The 16,780-nt window shown below is 47.2% G+C and overlaps 1 protein-coding gene across 8 annotated transcripts in view; it reads right to left on the reverse strand.

Moving 5' to 3' along the window:
* RCSD1 (RCSD domain containing 1) overlaps positions 1–16,780 on the reverse strand; it is a 75,236-nt gene that overhangs the window by 14,337 nt on the left and 44,119 nt on the right. For 4 of the 8 annotated variants that reach the window (XM_050768338.1, XM_050768335.1, XM_050768320.1 and 1 more), the window contains exons 2-4: positions 7,176–7,277; positions 5,658–5,747; positions 1,410–1,481 (exon numbers count right to left, since the gene is read on the reverse strand). In XM_050768338.1, coding sequence (XP_050624295.1) covers positions 1,410–1,481; positions 5,658–5,747; positions 7,176–7,277 — 264 coding nt within the window. Of the gene's footprint in view, positions 1–66; positions 1,482–5,657; positions 5,748–7,175; positions 7,278–16,780 lie in introns of those variants that run through there. The other 4 variants (XM_050768342.1, XM_050768326.1, XM_050768321.1 and 1 more) reach the window with 2 other exon arrangements.

The following is a 16,780-nucleotide window of genomic DNA, read 5'->3' on the forward strand; positions in this document are numbered from 1 at the left end:
TGGAAAGAGGGTGGGGTGAAAACAGGAGCCTCTCCTACAGCCCCCGCCTGGACATAACATACCTACCTCTCCTCTGCACTTTAGCTTCTGCCATTCCTCCACGGGGAACATCTTCCTCCCTCCTTTTCAGCCACCCATCCCTTAAGGACGGGCTCAGGACATAGGTGTTTCATAAGACATTCATTAATTACTCTGGGCCACTCCATTCTCTTCTTGCTCTGAAATTCTAGAATGGTGGGTCTCACCTGGGGTCGGAGATGGGAGACGATTTTGCCCCCAGGGGACATTTGACAATGTCTAGAGACATTTTTCATTGTCACAACTTGTTGGAGAGTGCTACTGGCATCAGTGGGTAGGACCAGGGATGCTGCTAAACATCTTGCAGTGCACAGGACAGCCCCTGCAACAACACTATCCAGCTCGAGTAATACCAAGGCTGAGAAACCCTGGTCTCGAGCAACAGGAGCTGGGCAGTGACCCACCGTGGAGATCTCTGGCATTAGCTCCTTTTATTATATCACCTGTGAAAGCTCTCTCTCCACAAGACTGTGAGCTCAGGGCCAGTGTCTTCCGCTTAATTACAGTCCCAGGGAGCCAACCAGCCCTGGGCATGGTGGGCAAGGGCTCTGGGCACACAGGATTACTGGTGGAGGGGTTGGACAGCATGCTTCCCAAACAACAAATCTGTCCATACTGGTACAGTGTGCAGCAGCTGAACACCAGCCCTATGCAGGGCTGAAATGGTGTGTGGCTGCATTCAGGCCTTGGGAGAGAGGGCTTGGCTATTTTGGAAATGTTTCTTGCAACTATGGTGTCCTTTCCCATAAGACTCTTTTTTTTTTCTTTTCTTTTCTTTTTTGGAGACAAGAGCTTGCTCTGTCACTCAGGCTGGAGTGTAGTGAAGCGACCTCCGTTCAATGCAGCCTCAACCTCCTGGGCCCAAGCGATCCTCCCACCTTGGCCCTCAGAGTAGCTGAGACTACAGATGCACATCACCATGCCTGGTTAATTTTAAAATATTTTGTAGAGATGGTGTCCCACTATGTTGTCCAGGCTGGTCTTGAACTCCTGGGCTCAAGTGATCCTCCAGCCTCAGTCTCCCAAAGAGCTGGGATTATAGGCGTGAGCCCAGTCGCATAAAGACTCTTGAGGCATCCCATTATCCATCAACCCCCACTAAATGTCAAATACATGAGTTTATGCTTGATGTGGTCCTTATGTTAATTCTTTTCCCTCAGGCAGGGCTGTGAGATCCTCATGGTTTACTACAATTTGATTACTGGCTGATTATTGGGGTCAATTATCCAGGTGACACATGGGCTACCCGATGAGCCTCAAAGTCATGCAAATTTTGGATAAGAAGTGGAATTAGATAAAAGGTAGCAATGGACAATGAATTTTGCACTTACCTGAAGCTTCTCAATCAGAGGTGAGCTCTTGACCTTGAATTTAGGAGGGTGGCTCGCATTGGGTGGTGATTTCTATGGGGCAAATCAACCAAAACAACCAGATAAGTAAGGTGAGGAAAGTGGGGTTCTGGTTGGAACCCGGAAGCCACAGGCAGAAGGAGAAGAGAAGCTGGTGTTGCCACTTTCTCATTAGTTCAGTAGCCCACATACCTCATCAGGGCCTGGGTGACGTGGACTTTCCCCCTCTCTCCCTCCCTCATCCCACCACAGCAAGATCTTCCAATCAGATCAGAGAAGTCAGCACCGACGTCCTCAATACAGAAGGTCTCTCCCAGGAAGAGTGACTTCATTGTCGTTTTGAGGGAAAACTATGTCTGAGCAAGATCTTCACCTCATGACCTTCAACACTGTGAATCAACAATTTGGGGAATTTCAAAGATAAAGGGCAAAAATGACCATCCTGTTTGTCACACACACAACAAGAAACCAGACCAGGATGACAGAGGTCAGACTGGAATTCCTCCCTGGACCCAGTGATATTTTGGAAAATCCCATTGATGGCATGATTTATAAATTACGATTTTCCAAAATGTTGAATATTCTTTTTTTTCTTCTTTTTTTCTTTTTATGAGACGGAGTCCTGCTTGTTGCCCAAGCTGGCATGCAGTGGCGCAATCTTGGCTCACTGCAACCTCCACCTCCTGGGTTCAAGCAATTCTCCTGTCTCTGCCTCCCAAGTAGCTGGAATTGCAGGCATGCACCACCATGCCCGGCTAGTTTTTGTATTTTTAGTAGAGACAGGGTTTCACCATGTTGGCCAGGCTGCTCTCGAACTCCTGACCTCAGGTGATCCACCCATCTCGGCATCCCAAAGTGCTGGGATTATAGGCGTGAGCCACCACGCCCAGCCTTAATTTTTTTTTAATCAAGTAACCATTTACTACGTTCCAGACATTGTGTGGGTCATAGAAAGATGAGCATGATTCAGTCTCGGCCGCAGGAGCAGTCCGTGGCTAATACATGTGCTACATAATCACACATATTCTCTGTTAGTTGTAGATATTTTTGTGACGAATGTATGCCAGGAATCTTGTCTGCCTTTGGGATCTATATCACGTAAAAATATTACCTCTGTTTTGCATAAAATCCCCACAAATATGTGGGAATGGTGACAGTGATAGGATGATGATGAAGAAAAGGAAGAGGATGACTTCCATGTGGTGGGACAGAGGCCAGGGCAAAGAAAGGATCTCCCGATAGTTTGGAGACCAGTGTGTATGATCTGCTCCTTGACCCAATGTACTAATTTACCTGAACCATAAGAAGAGGAACCACACTGATCTCTTAGAAAGATTCTGAGATATTTATGATGTGAGATGATTGTATTTTAGGGATGGAAGGAGGGAGGCTCACTCAACTGAACTGCTCGTGATCTTTTTACAGCCCAACACCAAGGGAGAGCATGGGCTGTACTCACAAGATCCCCACTCCTTCTAATTCTAATTTTGGCAGGAGCCAGACGATACCCCTGGCTTCAGCCTCCTCTACCAAGATGCAGCTGGGCAGGAATAAATGATTCTAAGGACTCCTGCTGCCTCTGCCTCCATGTGTCTTCAATGTCGGGTATGTTCCTATAGCAGTCTTTCAAGGAGCTTTTTATCTATAAAAAGTATAAAGAGCTTCCAGCTACAGTGGAAGTGTCCTTAGTTTCTGTGCTTTACAGGGAAATTTCAGATGGGCTGGGGTTTTCAGAGAAACTTTTAGAGACTGTAGCAACAATTTTGCTGATAAAGCTCACTTCACGTAATACTATGAGTTCTTCTCTTCCCCAGCTGACCACTGTCTTCTGAAATCTGTGGAAATTCAGTGGACTCTGCCCCTTAACCACAGTATAGTACTGGGGACCCAGCTGATGCTCCATAAAACCCTATTGATTTGAATTGCAAAGCAGAAAGAATCCTAAAGAGCCTCTAGTGCAGTTCCTAGAAATGACAGCAGGCGGCATCATTTCCTTTACAGTTTAACAAGGGGCTTCAGGCAAGTGGCTGAGACTAACAATTGGTGGAGAAAAACCAGCTTTCCATCCCTATATATGTATATATATAGATGTATCTACATGACATTCTTACCACGTCTAGAAACTACGGACTAATTTTCAGATGGGAATGCTTTTCGAACTTTTCTGAGTAGAGGAGGTAGGATCTGTGACTGCATTAAACACCCTTTGGCTGGTTCTTCTAGAGAGGGGTAACCCCCATCAGGAGGGGTCCTGCAGTCAGCAGGTGCTGTCAGGGGGCTGACCCCGCTGTCTCAGACCTGAGCAAGCATAGCGGGGCAGGGATGAAATTTCTGGCACTGTGCATTGGGAACTGAGGGGTAGCCTGACTGGGGCCCTCCCTGCAGGCCCCCAAGGTTTCCAGCATTAGGTCCTCTGCAGGCTGAGCTACAGGAGTTTGGAAGGAGAAATTGTGGACAGCAGCCTCCAATTAGCCCTGTAAGACAAAGCTGGCTGCTCATTTTATTTCTATGTGAATTTGGAGGCCACAAAAAGTCATTGATCCCTGGAGGTAGTGTCCTTTCAATGTGCGAGCAGCTTGTCATTCCAGGCAGGACTTTCTAAAATCCACCCTTGGACTTATCCAGCCCTTGGCCATTATAAGCCATTTAACTTCTGGGTGACGTGCCCCATGGGGTGAAACCTGCGAATGCATTTCCACAGAGCTGCCAGGATGGAGTTATTTAACCCAATCACTAGCCTAACTCCCTGTGCTTTTACTCCAGGGGATAAAACTTCCCTAGCCAGCCTCCCTGATCTAGCTGGTTAGTGTTTTTTGTCCTCATTTCACAAACAAGAAAAGAGATTCGGTATGGTGCGGTGACTTCTCCTGGGCCAAGCCTGGGCTATCAGGGGGCAGCCTCATATTAAGCTCTGAGTGGCCATAGCCTCAGCCCATTGCACAGCAACAGAGACACCGAGCCCAGAGGATGAGGGTTACAAGGAGAAGCTGACCCTCTGGAAAGAGAAGTTGTTGGTATGTGTTTGGTTACAGCATTGGCTGATGACCCCATAAAGCCACAGAATCATATTGTTGGCACTTGAAGAGACCCAAGGAAAACCTCAGTATTTTTGAACTGTGCTCCTTGGGGTTCTCATCCCAGAATAAGACCCTTGTTGAGTGGGGAGAGAGTATTCTGAGAGCATTTGGGGCTCCAGGCCTCCCCTCCCCCATCTCACTTGGCCTGGGCCAGCGATGAGTTTCTGCTTTATCTCGTGGGTTTCTGCTTATAAGCCTTAGGTTGACAAAAAGGCTTGAAAACCATTGATCTACTTCAGCTGTTTCACTTTATAGATGAGAAAATTATAGGCATTAAGATGCTTGCCCAAGTTCACATAGGGGTACCTAATGGCTATTGTCAGGATGCTGGTTCCCCAAAAAGAAGGAGAGAATAAAGAGGTTGTTGAAAGAGGTTGGGATTCGGGGATGAAATTGTCTTTGGCTTGCTTGCTTTATTTTGGGGTTGGCCTCCCAGGTCAGATGACAGAACATGCAAATCCATTTCTGGCACATACCATGACCACGGTGAAGGTTCATGGGTTGCTGGCATAGGTGTGGAGAAGACACTCCTGCAGCTACAATTAGATAAATAAAGATAGTAGAATATGCAGGCTAAGAACCTATTACTGGCTCTGATCTATGATACCAGAGCCTTTATTATGTTGGTAACATTGGCTATTTATATCTGAGAGCAACGAGGCCTCCTGTGTGCTCTGGTTTTCTTCCAGTGATCTTGAACAATAGCCAGGCTTTACAAGGATGTTGCAGAACCACGGGGTTTTCTCACGCTTCCGTCCTACCCCATGTGAGTGTAGCCCCCTTTCCAGGTCCCTTCTCCACACCTTATTCCAAGATCATCTAAGTCAGACCTGCGAATAAAACAGAACGTTCCTGGCTCCTGAATTGGGTCTGTTAATAATATATGACCCATTCTCTTTGCTAAAATTCTCAGGCTTGGAAAATAGTGTTCCTATCCTTGACGAATCATAAAGGAACCTCAGTACAAAGGAGCAGGGAGGAACCTAGTCTCCAAAGTAAAGGATTCAGGAAACATTTAAGAGGAGATTCACTCTGAAATGGAGACATTCCTCGCATAGAATCTGAGCTTTCAAGTATGAGTTTGGTGCCCCCTCCTCCAAGAAGGCGATAGAACCCGTCACAGTGTCGTCTGAGCCCCAACAGCAGCACTTACCTCCTCACCATTCTGGCCCAGCTCTACCTTGGGGGGGAACAGGGGTAGGGAACAGGGCGGTTTCCTTCGGGTTGGTTTACTGGCTGGTGTCTGGAGGGAGGGCGACAGACAGACACACAGAGAAAAAGAGAGCACTGATCAGGCAACAGGGAGGAAGAGCAAGGAAGTGGAAACTGGTTTCCGGAAGGTTTAGGGATTTAGGAATGTTAGGATGTTAGGGAAGTGTAGGAATATTTAAGAATGGAGGAAGGGAACTGCGTGTCATTAGGACAGCCCGCTTACTATTTAAATTAATTCTGTTTACCATCTACCCATTTTGACTTTCATCCTCTCGGCTCCATTTCCTTTCCTGCTAGAACGTCCTCTTTTACTTGAGATTCACTGACTGAGTCACATTCAGTTTTCAGACAGTGCCAGCACCTGAGATCAATGCTATCTTCTTTATCCTTTATGACATGCCTACACTGTCTAGAAATTATGAACCTGATTTTTCAGATGGGAAAACAAAACCCCAAAATAGTGCACTTAAAAACGCAGGGCAAATAAGTACTCACTTGCCCCAAGGGGCCATGATAGATTTCTCTCCACCTTGGGGCACGCTTCTCTCCTCTCACTTCGTATGTAGGTATGTATTTATTTATTTTGAGACTGAGTTTCGCTCTTGTTGCCCAGGCTGGAGTGCAATGGCACAATCTCAGCTCACTGCAACTTCCGCCTCCCAGATTCAAGCGATCCTCCTGCCTCAGCCTCCCGAGTAGCTGGGATTACAGGCATGTGCCACCACGCCAGGCTAATTTTGTATTTTTAGTAGAGACGAGGTTTCTCCATGTTGGGCAGGCTGGTTGTGAACTCCCAACCTTAAGTGATCCGCCCGCCTTGGCCTCCCAAAGTGCTGAAATTACAGGGGTGACCCACCGTGCTTGGCCCTGTCATCTCACTTCTAATGAGCTTCTCACACTGCATGACTCAAGAAAATCTAGCCCAAATCTCTCCAAAGTTAAGACCCTCCCTTGTCATACTTTGTTCTACTGGTGACCGGACGCTTTTCCTTCCTGATCCCTGGTTTCCCATCTGAATGTGCTTTCCTTCAAGTCCTCTCTTCTTTCTCAATTCTCAGTTTGGAGTCTGCCTCACCCTTGCCTTGCTCTGACTACGGGGCAGGAGCTGGCTGTAGGAACTTCTTTGTTCTGACCCCAGTCCAGGCCTGGCACAGCTGTGTGGGATCTAAGTCTGTATAGGTGGGTGATCAAGATGGAAATGGATACGGATGCCCATCTCTGCCCTGTGTCTCATCCCTCCTGGCCACAGTGCAAGCCTCACCCTGGTGGGGACAGATTCTGCCCAGGCACAGCAGCCATGAGACATTCCTCACATTCAGAGAAACCCCTCCAGCCCTTGGCTTCTCTTCCTAATTTGGTAACTCCCAAGCCTCCTCCCTCCCTCTCTGCTGGGCCTGACCAGGTTTCCCCTTCCTCCTGCCCCCTGCCGAAGAGGCTGCTCTGAAGCTGCCTGACTCACCTCCTTGGCTGCAGCCGCCTGCTCCCTAAACCGCCCGGCCAGCTGGGCCACCGAGGGGGACGCTGAATTGTCCACATTGGCATTGGTCTCTGCCGGTCGTTCCTGGCAAATCGAGGAGAAGCAACAGTTCATCAGCAAATGGGTACCAGATGCCATGCAAGGCATTTGTTTTGTGGCCACAAGCAGGAATGCTGTGACAATGAGGTATTTTAAGAGCATTATCCAACGGGCTTCTGCATTCAAGGACTTAAAAAATTCGGTCAACCACATTTAGTGAACATCTACGATGCTCTTAGCCCTGGGTGTGGCTTTGGGGACCTGGAGACGAGCAAAACCTGGTTCTGTCCTGGAGGGATGCCCAGGGATCTTAGAGGCAGTATAGGTCCAATTTTCTCATTCCTCAACGACCCCACTGACAAAGGATAATGTCTGCGACAGTGTACGAGTCTCCTTACCTCCTGAATGAGGGTGAGCAAATGCCCTTTACTGAACTTGAAACACACATATATGTGTCTTGTGTTCCCTAGTTGAGTGCTATGGGTAAAGAAGTGTTCAGTATATATTTGTGGAATTAATAAATAAGTGACATGAGAGCAGATAGCACTGTGAATGGGAGCCAAACTGCCTGGATTCAAGTACTGACTTGCTCCATCGCTTACCAGCTTGGGGACCTGGGGCAAATGGCTTAACCTTTCTGTGCCTTGACAAGGATGGTTGTAGCGCATCCCTCATCCGTTGTTTTGTGGATTAAATGATTTGCTATATACCCAGAGTGCTGGGACAAGGCCTGGCACGTCGCAAGTGCTTTGGAAGGGTGGTTGTTACTGTTACTGGCGATGAGTCTTGCCTCCAGTGCGGTCATCAGTTTACCGTGGCTGTCCCTCCATTGAGGTGCCTCCAGGTTCCCTGAAGAGGCCAAGATGCACCCCAGGACACCATTTATTCTTATGTACCATTTGTCACCAAGACACACAGTAAGTCGGTGACGCTGGAAATGGCCAGTTCATTTCTGCCTTGTTATAGGAGGCCTACATAACCACTTGGTTTGAATCAGATTTTTTACATGTCCAGTCCCAGAGACATTAGGTTTTTGTCTTTTGTCACCACGATGGCAGCATTTCTTACACAGACTTCGAACTCCCCCGTCACTTCCCCTCCTCACTTCTAGTCTGAAAATGGGAGGATTTGGGCAGTAGTTTGTCTGAGAAAGTCCATCTCTGCCTTTCCCTGGCTCTTGTGGTCTACAAGACAAGAGATGCTTCCCTCCAGCAGCGAGCTTACTCCCTCGTCCACACACAAACACACACACACACAAACACACACACACACACTTCCATGGCCCTCCTTTTGTGCTGAAAGTGGTATCTCCGAGCTTTCTTATTTGGGTGCTCCCTCCAAAGTAAATAACTTTAGTCATTCTAAGACGCTGTCCCCTTGGAGCAAAAGAGGGGCAGATCTCCTCACCTCCCACCCACTTCCGGCAGGGAAGTTAAGTTAATGGGGTCAAGCTTTGAGAAGAAGGCTTTGACAGGCCAGGCACGGTGGCTCACGCCTGTAATCCCAGCACGTTGAGAGGCTGAGGCAGGTGGATCATTTGAGGTCAGGAGTTCGAGACCAGTCTGGCCAACATGGTGAAACCCCATCTCTACTAAAAATACAAAATTAGCTGGGTGTGGTGGTGTGTGCCTGTAATCTCAGCTACTCGGGAGGCTGAGGCAGGAGAATCACTTGGACCTGGGAGGCAGAGGTTGCAGTGAGCCAATATCGCGCCACTGTACTCCAGACTGGGCAACAGTGAGACTCCGTCTTTAAAAAAAAAAAAAAAAAAAAAAGGCTTCATTTAGGGATTTGAAGGACCTGCTGGGACCATGGACTTTCCGATCTGTGAACGGCTGTTCTGGAGGAAAAGACAAGTACCTGTTTACTGTGGGTTGCTCTAATTCAAGCTCATCTCCATCCCAACCTAAACACCAAATACTGATTTCATATAAAGATATAAAAGGAGTCACCTCTATTCAAGATGCCAGATTTCCACATGATGCTGGGGGAAAACCGGGGAGTGCAGGGCCCCACCCTGATGAGTTCCCCACTGGGGAGGGCTCCTAGACCTGACCCGTTTTACTCTCACACTTGCCACATAAGGAGGTCAGAGAATGGAACAACGAAGAGAGGCTTGGGGACAGTGTGTGATTAATTGAGCTGTTCTTGGCAAAGACGCTGGCTGATTGGTTTGTCCATCTGTCTAACTTCCTGCCCACATCACAGATCAGTCTCTCTGTCCCCTGCTATTTACGCTTGGGTCCTGCTGACAGTGCGCTTTACCTCAGCTTCAAAGGCGCCAATCGCTGGTGGAGCAGGAAGATAAATTCCAGTTAAAAATAGAGCTGTATAGGAATCAAAAGCTCCTCCCTTACTTCCCTGTCTCAAACTGGCCTTGGCAAGGGGCTCAGAAGTGAGAGAACTCTGAGGTTTCTGGAAGCGTTTAGGGCTTAAAAGTTGGGTTGAAGGAAATACTCTAATACCTCTGAGTTTGTTTTCCTGGAGCCTAGTGAATGGGTTTTCTTTAGACCAAGGACTCCAGAGCTTGTTGAAGCTTGGCAGATCCTCTCACCATCAGCCCCTCTCCAGACACTTCCCATCCTCTTTTGTGGAAGACTGATTGATTATTACCGTCTGCCCTCTGGGCACATTAAACCCAGAGAAGGCAAATGACAGCCAGAGTCACACAGGACAGACCAAACAGGATAATCTGTGAAACATCTGACTCCAACTCCTGAGACTCCAGTAATGGACATCGGTTAAGTAGCATCGTTTGTGAAAGTGCCTTGGCAACTGTAAAGTGCTATACGAATCTCACCATTATTATTAGCCTCTGAGTTGCATAGGTGCAGTGGAAGAAGCGTGGTCTTAGGGATGAATCGGGGCTGGCGGCTCAGCCTGTTTGACGCTTGGCCTGGATTTCTGCCTTGCAATTCTGGCAGGTACAGCTGCTAACCCCATTGCAGTGTGCTCAGTGCCACACCACCTCGGCCATGGGCCAGGAACTCTTCACGGCAGTCTTGCTAAGGCCATACCCTCACCTTGACTGTTAGGTCTGAGAACTTCAGTTTCTCTACCTATTCCCAGACTTTCCTGAGACACCCTTAGCCTCTCTGGATTAAAAGTTCTTTCTCTGTTCCTGTGATGTCCATAAAGCACTTAGCACAGAGCCTGAAACATAGCATGTGCTTGGCTGGGCACAGCAGCTCATGCCTGGAATCCCAGCATTTTGGGAGTCCAAGGCAGGAGGATCTCTTGAGCTCAGGAGTTCGAGACCAGACTGGGCAATAAAGAGATACCCCATCTGTATACAATATTAGCCTAGTGTGGTGGCATGTGCCTATGGTCCCAGCTACTCAGGAGGCTGAGGAGAGAGGATCGCTTGGGCCCAGGTAGTCAAGGCTGCAGTAAATCATGCTCACATCACTGCACTACTGCACTCCCGCCTGGGCAACAGAGACTCTGTCTCAAAAAAAAAAAAAAAAAAAAATGCTCATCTAAGGTTGGTTTCTTCCTCCTCATTCCATCTGACCTGGTCTGTTGGTGTCAGGACCTGGGGACCTGCTGCCAGAGTCACTGACACCCTCAACTCACCCCTGCGGACCATACCCAGATGTAAGTCCCTCCCCTGCCAGCACCTACCCTCTAGGTCTTGGTCATTGCCTTGACTTTAGCTTGTCCTTTCTTCTTGGGCCATTTTCCATGTCTTAGATCTGTTTTCTGTACTCATCTCCCTTTGTGCCCTGCTTTAGCTCACACTTGTCTTTACAGATCGCAGGCCTGCACTCCATCTTCCTGGGCCCAGGCCTTGCTTACGAAGCCCTCCCTGCTACCTTCCAGCTGGGCCATGCCAGGTAACTCGGAAACCATGCCTTTGGTTACTGTCTGGTCTGACTTTGCCAAGGCCAGGAGAAAATCACCTCTGGTGTTTACTTTCTATTTCTATGGGACTTTCTTCTGAGAACTGAGGAGCCCCTTTGTCTGGACAGCATGGAACTTCCCCTCCGCTGTTGCCATGTTGCGTAAACACAATTTGGATACTGCTGACCATCCACATAATGAGACCTTTATGTACAGGCCAGACTAGGCTCTACCTGCTTCCCAGGCTCTGCCCTGTCTCTCCACCCTCTACGCTGGTCCAGGGTCTCAGTATCTCCCAGCCTTTGGGCTATGGTTTAGGGAAACAAGGCACCAGGGAAGGCCTCATCATCTACAGTTTAAGAGAAGATGCAGTGAGAGAGCCCAGCATGGGGCTGGAAGAACTACGCTCTTAGCTAAAAGGAAGTTTCTCTCTCTCACCAGAAATAGGCTAGAGCCCAGAGCCTCAAAGGTCTGAGGTATGTTTGCTTCTTCACACCTCCAGAACTGAAGGGGATCACCCCTTCCAGTGTGACCATGCTTAAACCATCACTTCCAAAGGACCACCACAGAGTCTCTCTGAAATACTGCAATGACTCTAGAATCTTCCTTTATGTCCTTACTTATCTCTAGTTCTTCAATTTATCCCAATGTTTGACCATTACCATCCTAGAAGGAGGGAAAAGGTTCTGGACTGGGAACCAGGTAGGTCTTTTGACCTACTTGTCTATCAGAGTACCTCCTATGTGAGAGGCACTGTCCTTACAGCCTTCGATATATTTTCTACAATTCTTACCTCTCTAAAAGAGGAAACTGGGGCCCAGAGTTGCTAAGTAACTTACTATTCAAGTCAGTAAGTGCAGGCATGAGAATTTTCTGGATTCCAAAGTTCTAGCTCTTTCCACACCAACATGCTGTACTAACTCTGTACCTTTACTGGAAGAGTTAACTTACTCAGTCTCTTGTTAATAGACATTTACTGGTCTAGGCCCTGAGATACATCAGTGAACAAGACAGTCCTTGCCCTTCAGAAGTTGCTACTTCAGCAATAAACAGGCACACAGCGAAACCATAAGATACTTTGTTATATTCTATGAAGAAAATAAAACAGGGCACTTATTTTATGGGAATGTGGAAAGACATCTCTGAAGAGAGAGCACATGAGTTGAATCCCAGTTGGGGAAAAGAGAAAAGGAAAATTGTTCTGAGCAGAAGCACAGACAGAAACAAAGGTTGAGAGGCAGAGAAAAGAGAAGGGTGGCAGGGACAAGAGGGGGCGGGAAGATGTGAGAGGTGGTGTGAGGCCAGCTACATTGGGCCTCATGGACCAGAGCACGCAGTTTGTGTTTTATCTTGAGCCAGCGGGATGTCATTTGGAGGATTTCAAGGAGGGATGTGACCTGAATCACACATCAAGGGGCTGTCTGTGGAGGAGGGACAGGAGTGGAAGAGGGTGAGCAGAGGCAGGTGCTGGCGGCAGTCCAGCTGAGAGTGGGTACGGGAGTGAACCGGGCTTGTGCAGGGGGATGGGATTTGAAGGTCAGGCTGCCAGGAATTACCAATGCATGGGTGTGAGCAAAGGAAAGAGAAGAATCATGGATGACTCCTGAGGGTTTGACTTGGATAACAGGATGCATGGGGTATTTGCTTCTGGGTTGGAAAGCCATGTTGGGGAGAGAGGAGTGGGTGGGGCTAGGTGGGCAATGAATAGTTCTTTCTTGGTCATGAAAGTCTGACATGTCTATTAGACATCTAAGTGGAGATGCAGTGCAGGAGGTTGAATATATACCCAAGTCTGGAGTTCAGAGAAGTGTTTCAGGCCAGAAACCAAACTTGGAGAGTCACTAGCTAGAGATGGTAGTTGATGTTACAGGACTGCATAAAGTCAGAGGAAATAGAGAATAGGGAAGAGAAGAGGCCCAAAGACTGAGGTCTGGGTTGTCTCCTTAGCCACCCTAATCTGCCTTTCATTCTCAATGTGAGGGGACTGGTCCTGTTATTCCAGTGGGAGCCTGGAGGGCATTTTGGTGTAGAATGCAGATGGGATGGGCTTGAAAGGAAAATAAACCTCAGACCCCAAAATCACTAAGCCAAAGGGAAAAGTCAAGCTGTGAAATGCATCAGGCAAATCTGCCTCCCACTTTATTCCTGAATAAGATAGACAAAGATTACAAAGCGACATACCCCTCTCATAATTTTCCCACTAGAAAATTCCTTGTGGCCCCAAGATATTTACCCTAAAACAGTTTTGTTGAATTTTACCCTGATAATGTAAATTAATAGCTTATCTTCACAGGTGTGGGACAAAGGACAGAACTCTAAGTCACTCTCCTGCTCACCTGAGACAAATTCATACCTGAGTCCTTCCTCTGATGTAAAAATGCAGATTCACTGAGCTATGGAGGCAATAGGTGGACTGTTTCCTCTACTCATCTCTCACATGTAAATTGTGTATCTGGTGAAAGGCTGATCAAAGTCTGAAAAGAATGCAACCATTTGTCTCTTATCTACTCACACCTTTTTAAAATTTCTTCCTCTTTCCCCAATATTCATCCTTTCCCCTTTAAATATTAAAGCCCTCAACATCATCTTTGGAGAAAGGCACAGACCTGCCTCCTGGGGGTACATCCTTAACTTTGGCAAAATAAACTTTCTAAATAAAGACCTATCTCAGATACTTTTGGTTTACATGGGTTAGGGCCAGAAGATTTCTTTGGCTAAAGTGATAGAGGGTAAGAAATCCTGAACGTCATTCGTGAATGTTGCGTGCCCCATCCATATGGTTGGGTCATTTAATCATCCCTTCTGAGCATCTGTAGACACTGTAGAATGCATTGGGGTAACCGTGATGGCCCTCAAGGAGTGAACAGACTTTTTCAGGGGTGGGGAGAATACAGAGAGATAAAGAAGAACTGCAAGAAATAGATAACGTAGAGGAATTGAAACAAGTATATATTAACAAATACATGTAATCAGATATTTCACACAAAAGCAAAAAAGTCCCACATGTCCCCTACCTAACCACTTGTAGACTTTAAGGATCTGAAAATGGCAGGTCCTTGGCCATTGCAACTGGCTCCCAGGGAAAATCCCACCTGAGGTGCTCCACTCACACAAAGGACCCACACACAGGCACTGACCCCGGGAGTGTGTCCCTGTTTGGAACCTCCAGGGCTTCCCAATTGCTCCCAGGACTTGGCATTGTCACCCAATAGTCCGGATAGGGTTTAGCCATCCTCACACTGTAGGGAACAGTCCTGGCTGCTTCAGTGGTTTTAAAATCAGCATAGTTCACAGCCGCTGGTGCCTGGGAGGGTCCTCCAGGTGGGGGTCTGTGGGTTTAGTAGTGATGGCTAGTGTCTGGGCAAATTCTCAAGTGCCAGCAGGAAACCACAGAGGCAAGGGAGATGTTCATCCAGAATGCCATTGCAGTGACAGTATTTTATCAGTGTAATATGGGAGATGATGGTGGGAAATTTGTCTCTAAAATGTGTTAACAGTTGTACAAGCATAAAGAAAGAAAAGAAATTATTTTGAGTCTGGTGGGGGGTTGGGAAAGCACAGAGAACAACATATTCAGAGTCAGATCTGGGTTTCAGTCTCACTTCTGATATATTTTGGGTGTGAACATCTCTGAGTCTCAGTTTCCTTGTTTGTAAATGAGGCCATTAATATCCATCATCCTTTGGTCCAACCCAATATGCAAACACTCATCCTGTTTTCTGGCAGTGGCACCGCCCTTCTTCCATGGGTGGCAGGAAGGAGGCTGATGCACTGTCTGCCCTGGAGGGTGCACTGTGCTTTGAACTGCTTTATGAAGGGAGGAGCACAGAGGTGAGGCTTGGAGCCAGACTGCCTGGGTTCAGATCCCAGCTCTACATTTACTAGTTCTATGGCCTTGGACAAGTTACCTAATTTGTCCGTGCCTCAGACTGCCTATCTGTAAAACGGAATGATGGTGATAGTAGCTATGTTACAGGCTCATTGGAAGGATTTAATGAGTTTTTGTATGTGAAATGCTTAGAACAGGGCCTGGCATGTAGAAAGTGTTTGATAATTGTTAGCTATTACTGGATGTTGGCTATGGGGCTAGCAGCATTCCTGAATACTCTGAGGGATGTCTAGGCTTGCATCCTAGATGTCTAATCTTCTCCTGTCCTTCCATTCCCTCTTGGATACAGAAGTCCCAGACAGAGTCCCAGCTAGCTAAGATGTGCTCCCTGCTGCTTGCAGCCATTCTTTGCTCAAGAATGGACCATCTGGACTCAGCCATCTTGGTGGGCTCTTTTGTTACTAAGGCAGGAGCTTAACAGACACTCTCACCCCATCCCTGAGCTCATATCATCCCTGAGAGATGGATGTGCATGATATCTAGCAATTGAAAAATAAATACAGCTAAGTTTCACTTTATGGCTTTTAGGGTCTTGACAAGGATTTTGAACACTCGCACATCCCAGCTGTCCAGAGCCCTGGGTCAAGTCAAACAGCTGAACCAAAATATCAAGTCCATGTCTGACATGGTTTGGCTGTGTCCCTGCCCCAATCTCATCTTGAATTCTAGCTCTCCTAATTCCCATGTGTAATGGGAGGGACCAGGTGGGAGGTAGTTGAATTACGGAAGCAGGTCTTTCCCATGCTGTTCTCATGATAGTGAACAAGTCTCACGAGATCTAATGGTTTTATAAAGGGGAGTTCCCCTGCAAAATCTCTCTTGCCTGCCGCTGTGTAGGCCGTGTCTTTCTTTTCTTTTGCCTTCCACCATGCTTGTGAGGCCTCCCCAGTCATGTGGAACTGTGAGTCCATTAAACCTCTTTCCTTTATAAATTACCCAGTCTTGGGTATGCCTTTTTTTTTTTTTTGAGATGGAGTCTCACTCTGTCACCCAGGCTGGAGTGCAGTGGTGCGATCTCGGCTCACAGCAACCTCCATCTCCCGGGTTCAAGCGGCTGTCCTGCCTCAGCCTCCCAAGTAGCTGAGACCACAGGCACATGCCACCATGCCCAGCTAATTTTCTGTATTTTTAGTAGAGATGGGGTTTCACTGGTTAGCCAGGATGGTTTTGATCTCCTGACCTTGTGAGGTTCACCCACCTCAGCCTCCCAAAGTGCTGGGATTACAGGCGTGAGCCACCGTGCCTGGCTGGATATGTCTTTATTAGCAGTGTGAGAACAGACTAAATACAATGTCCACTCACTGACAAATGGAGAAACAAAATGTGACACAGCCACACAGTGGAATATTTTTCACCTATAAAAATGAATGAAGCTCTAATATATAGTAAATGTGATGAACCTTGAAAACATTATGCTAAGTGAAAGAAGCCCATCACAAAAGACCACATATTATGTGATTCCATTGTTATGAAATGTTCAGAATAGGCAAATCCAGAGAGAAAGAAAGTAGATTAATAGTTGCCTGGAGGAGATGGGAAGACAGGAGGTGGGGTGATAACTAAAGCCTACAAGCTTTCTTCTTTCTCGGTGATGAAAATGTTCTAAAATTGACTGTGGCGGTGGTTGCACAGTCTGTGAATATACCAAAAAGTATTTCATTGTACACTTTAAATAGGTGACTTGTATGTAAATTATATCTCAATAAAACTGTTATAAAAATTGTCAAGTTCTTACAGCCAGTCTGTTGGATTGTGGGTAGGAGGGGCCAATGGAGGGAAATTGGCATTGCTTCCATGTTCGTGACTTCCCTTCCCT

Source organism: Macaca thibetana, chromosome 1 (assembly GCF_024542745.1).
Source record: "Macaca thibetana thibetana isolate TM-01 chromosome 1, ASM2454274v1, whole genome shotgun sequence".
Lineage (NCBI taxonomy): Eukaryota > Metazoa > Chordata > Mammalia > Primates > Cercopithecidae > Macaca > Macaca thibetana.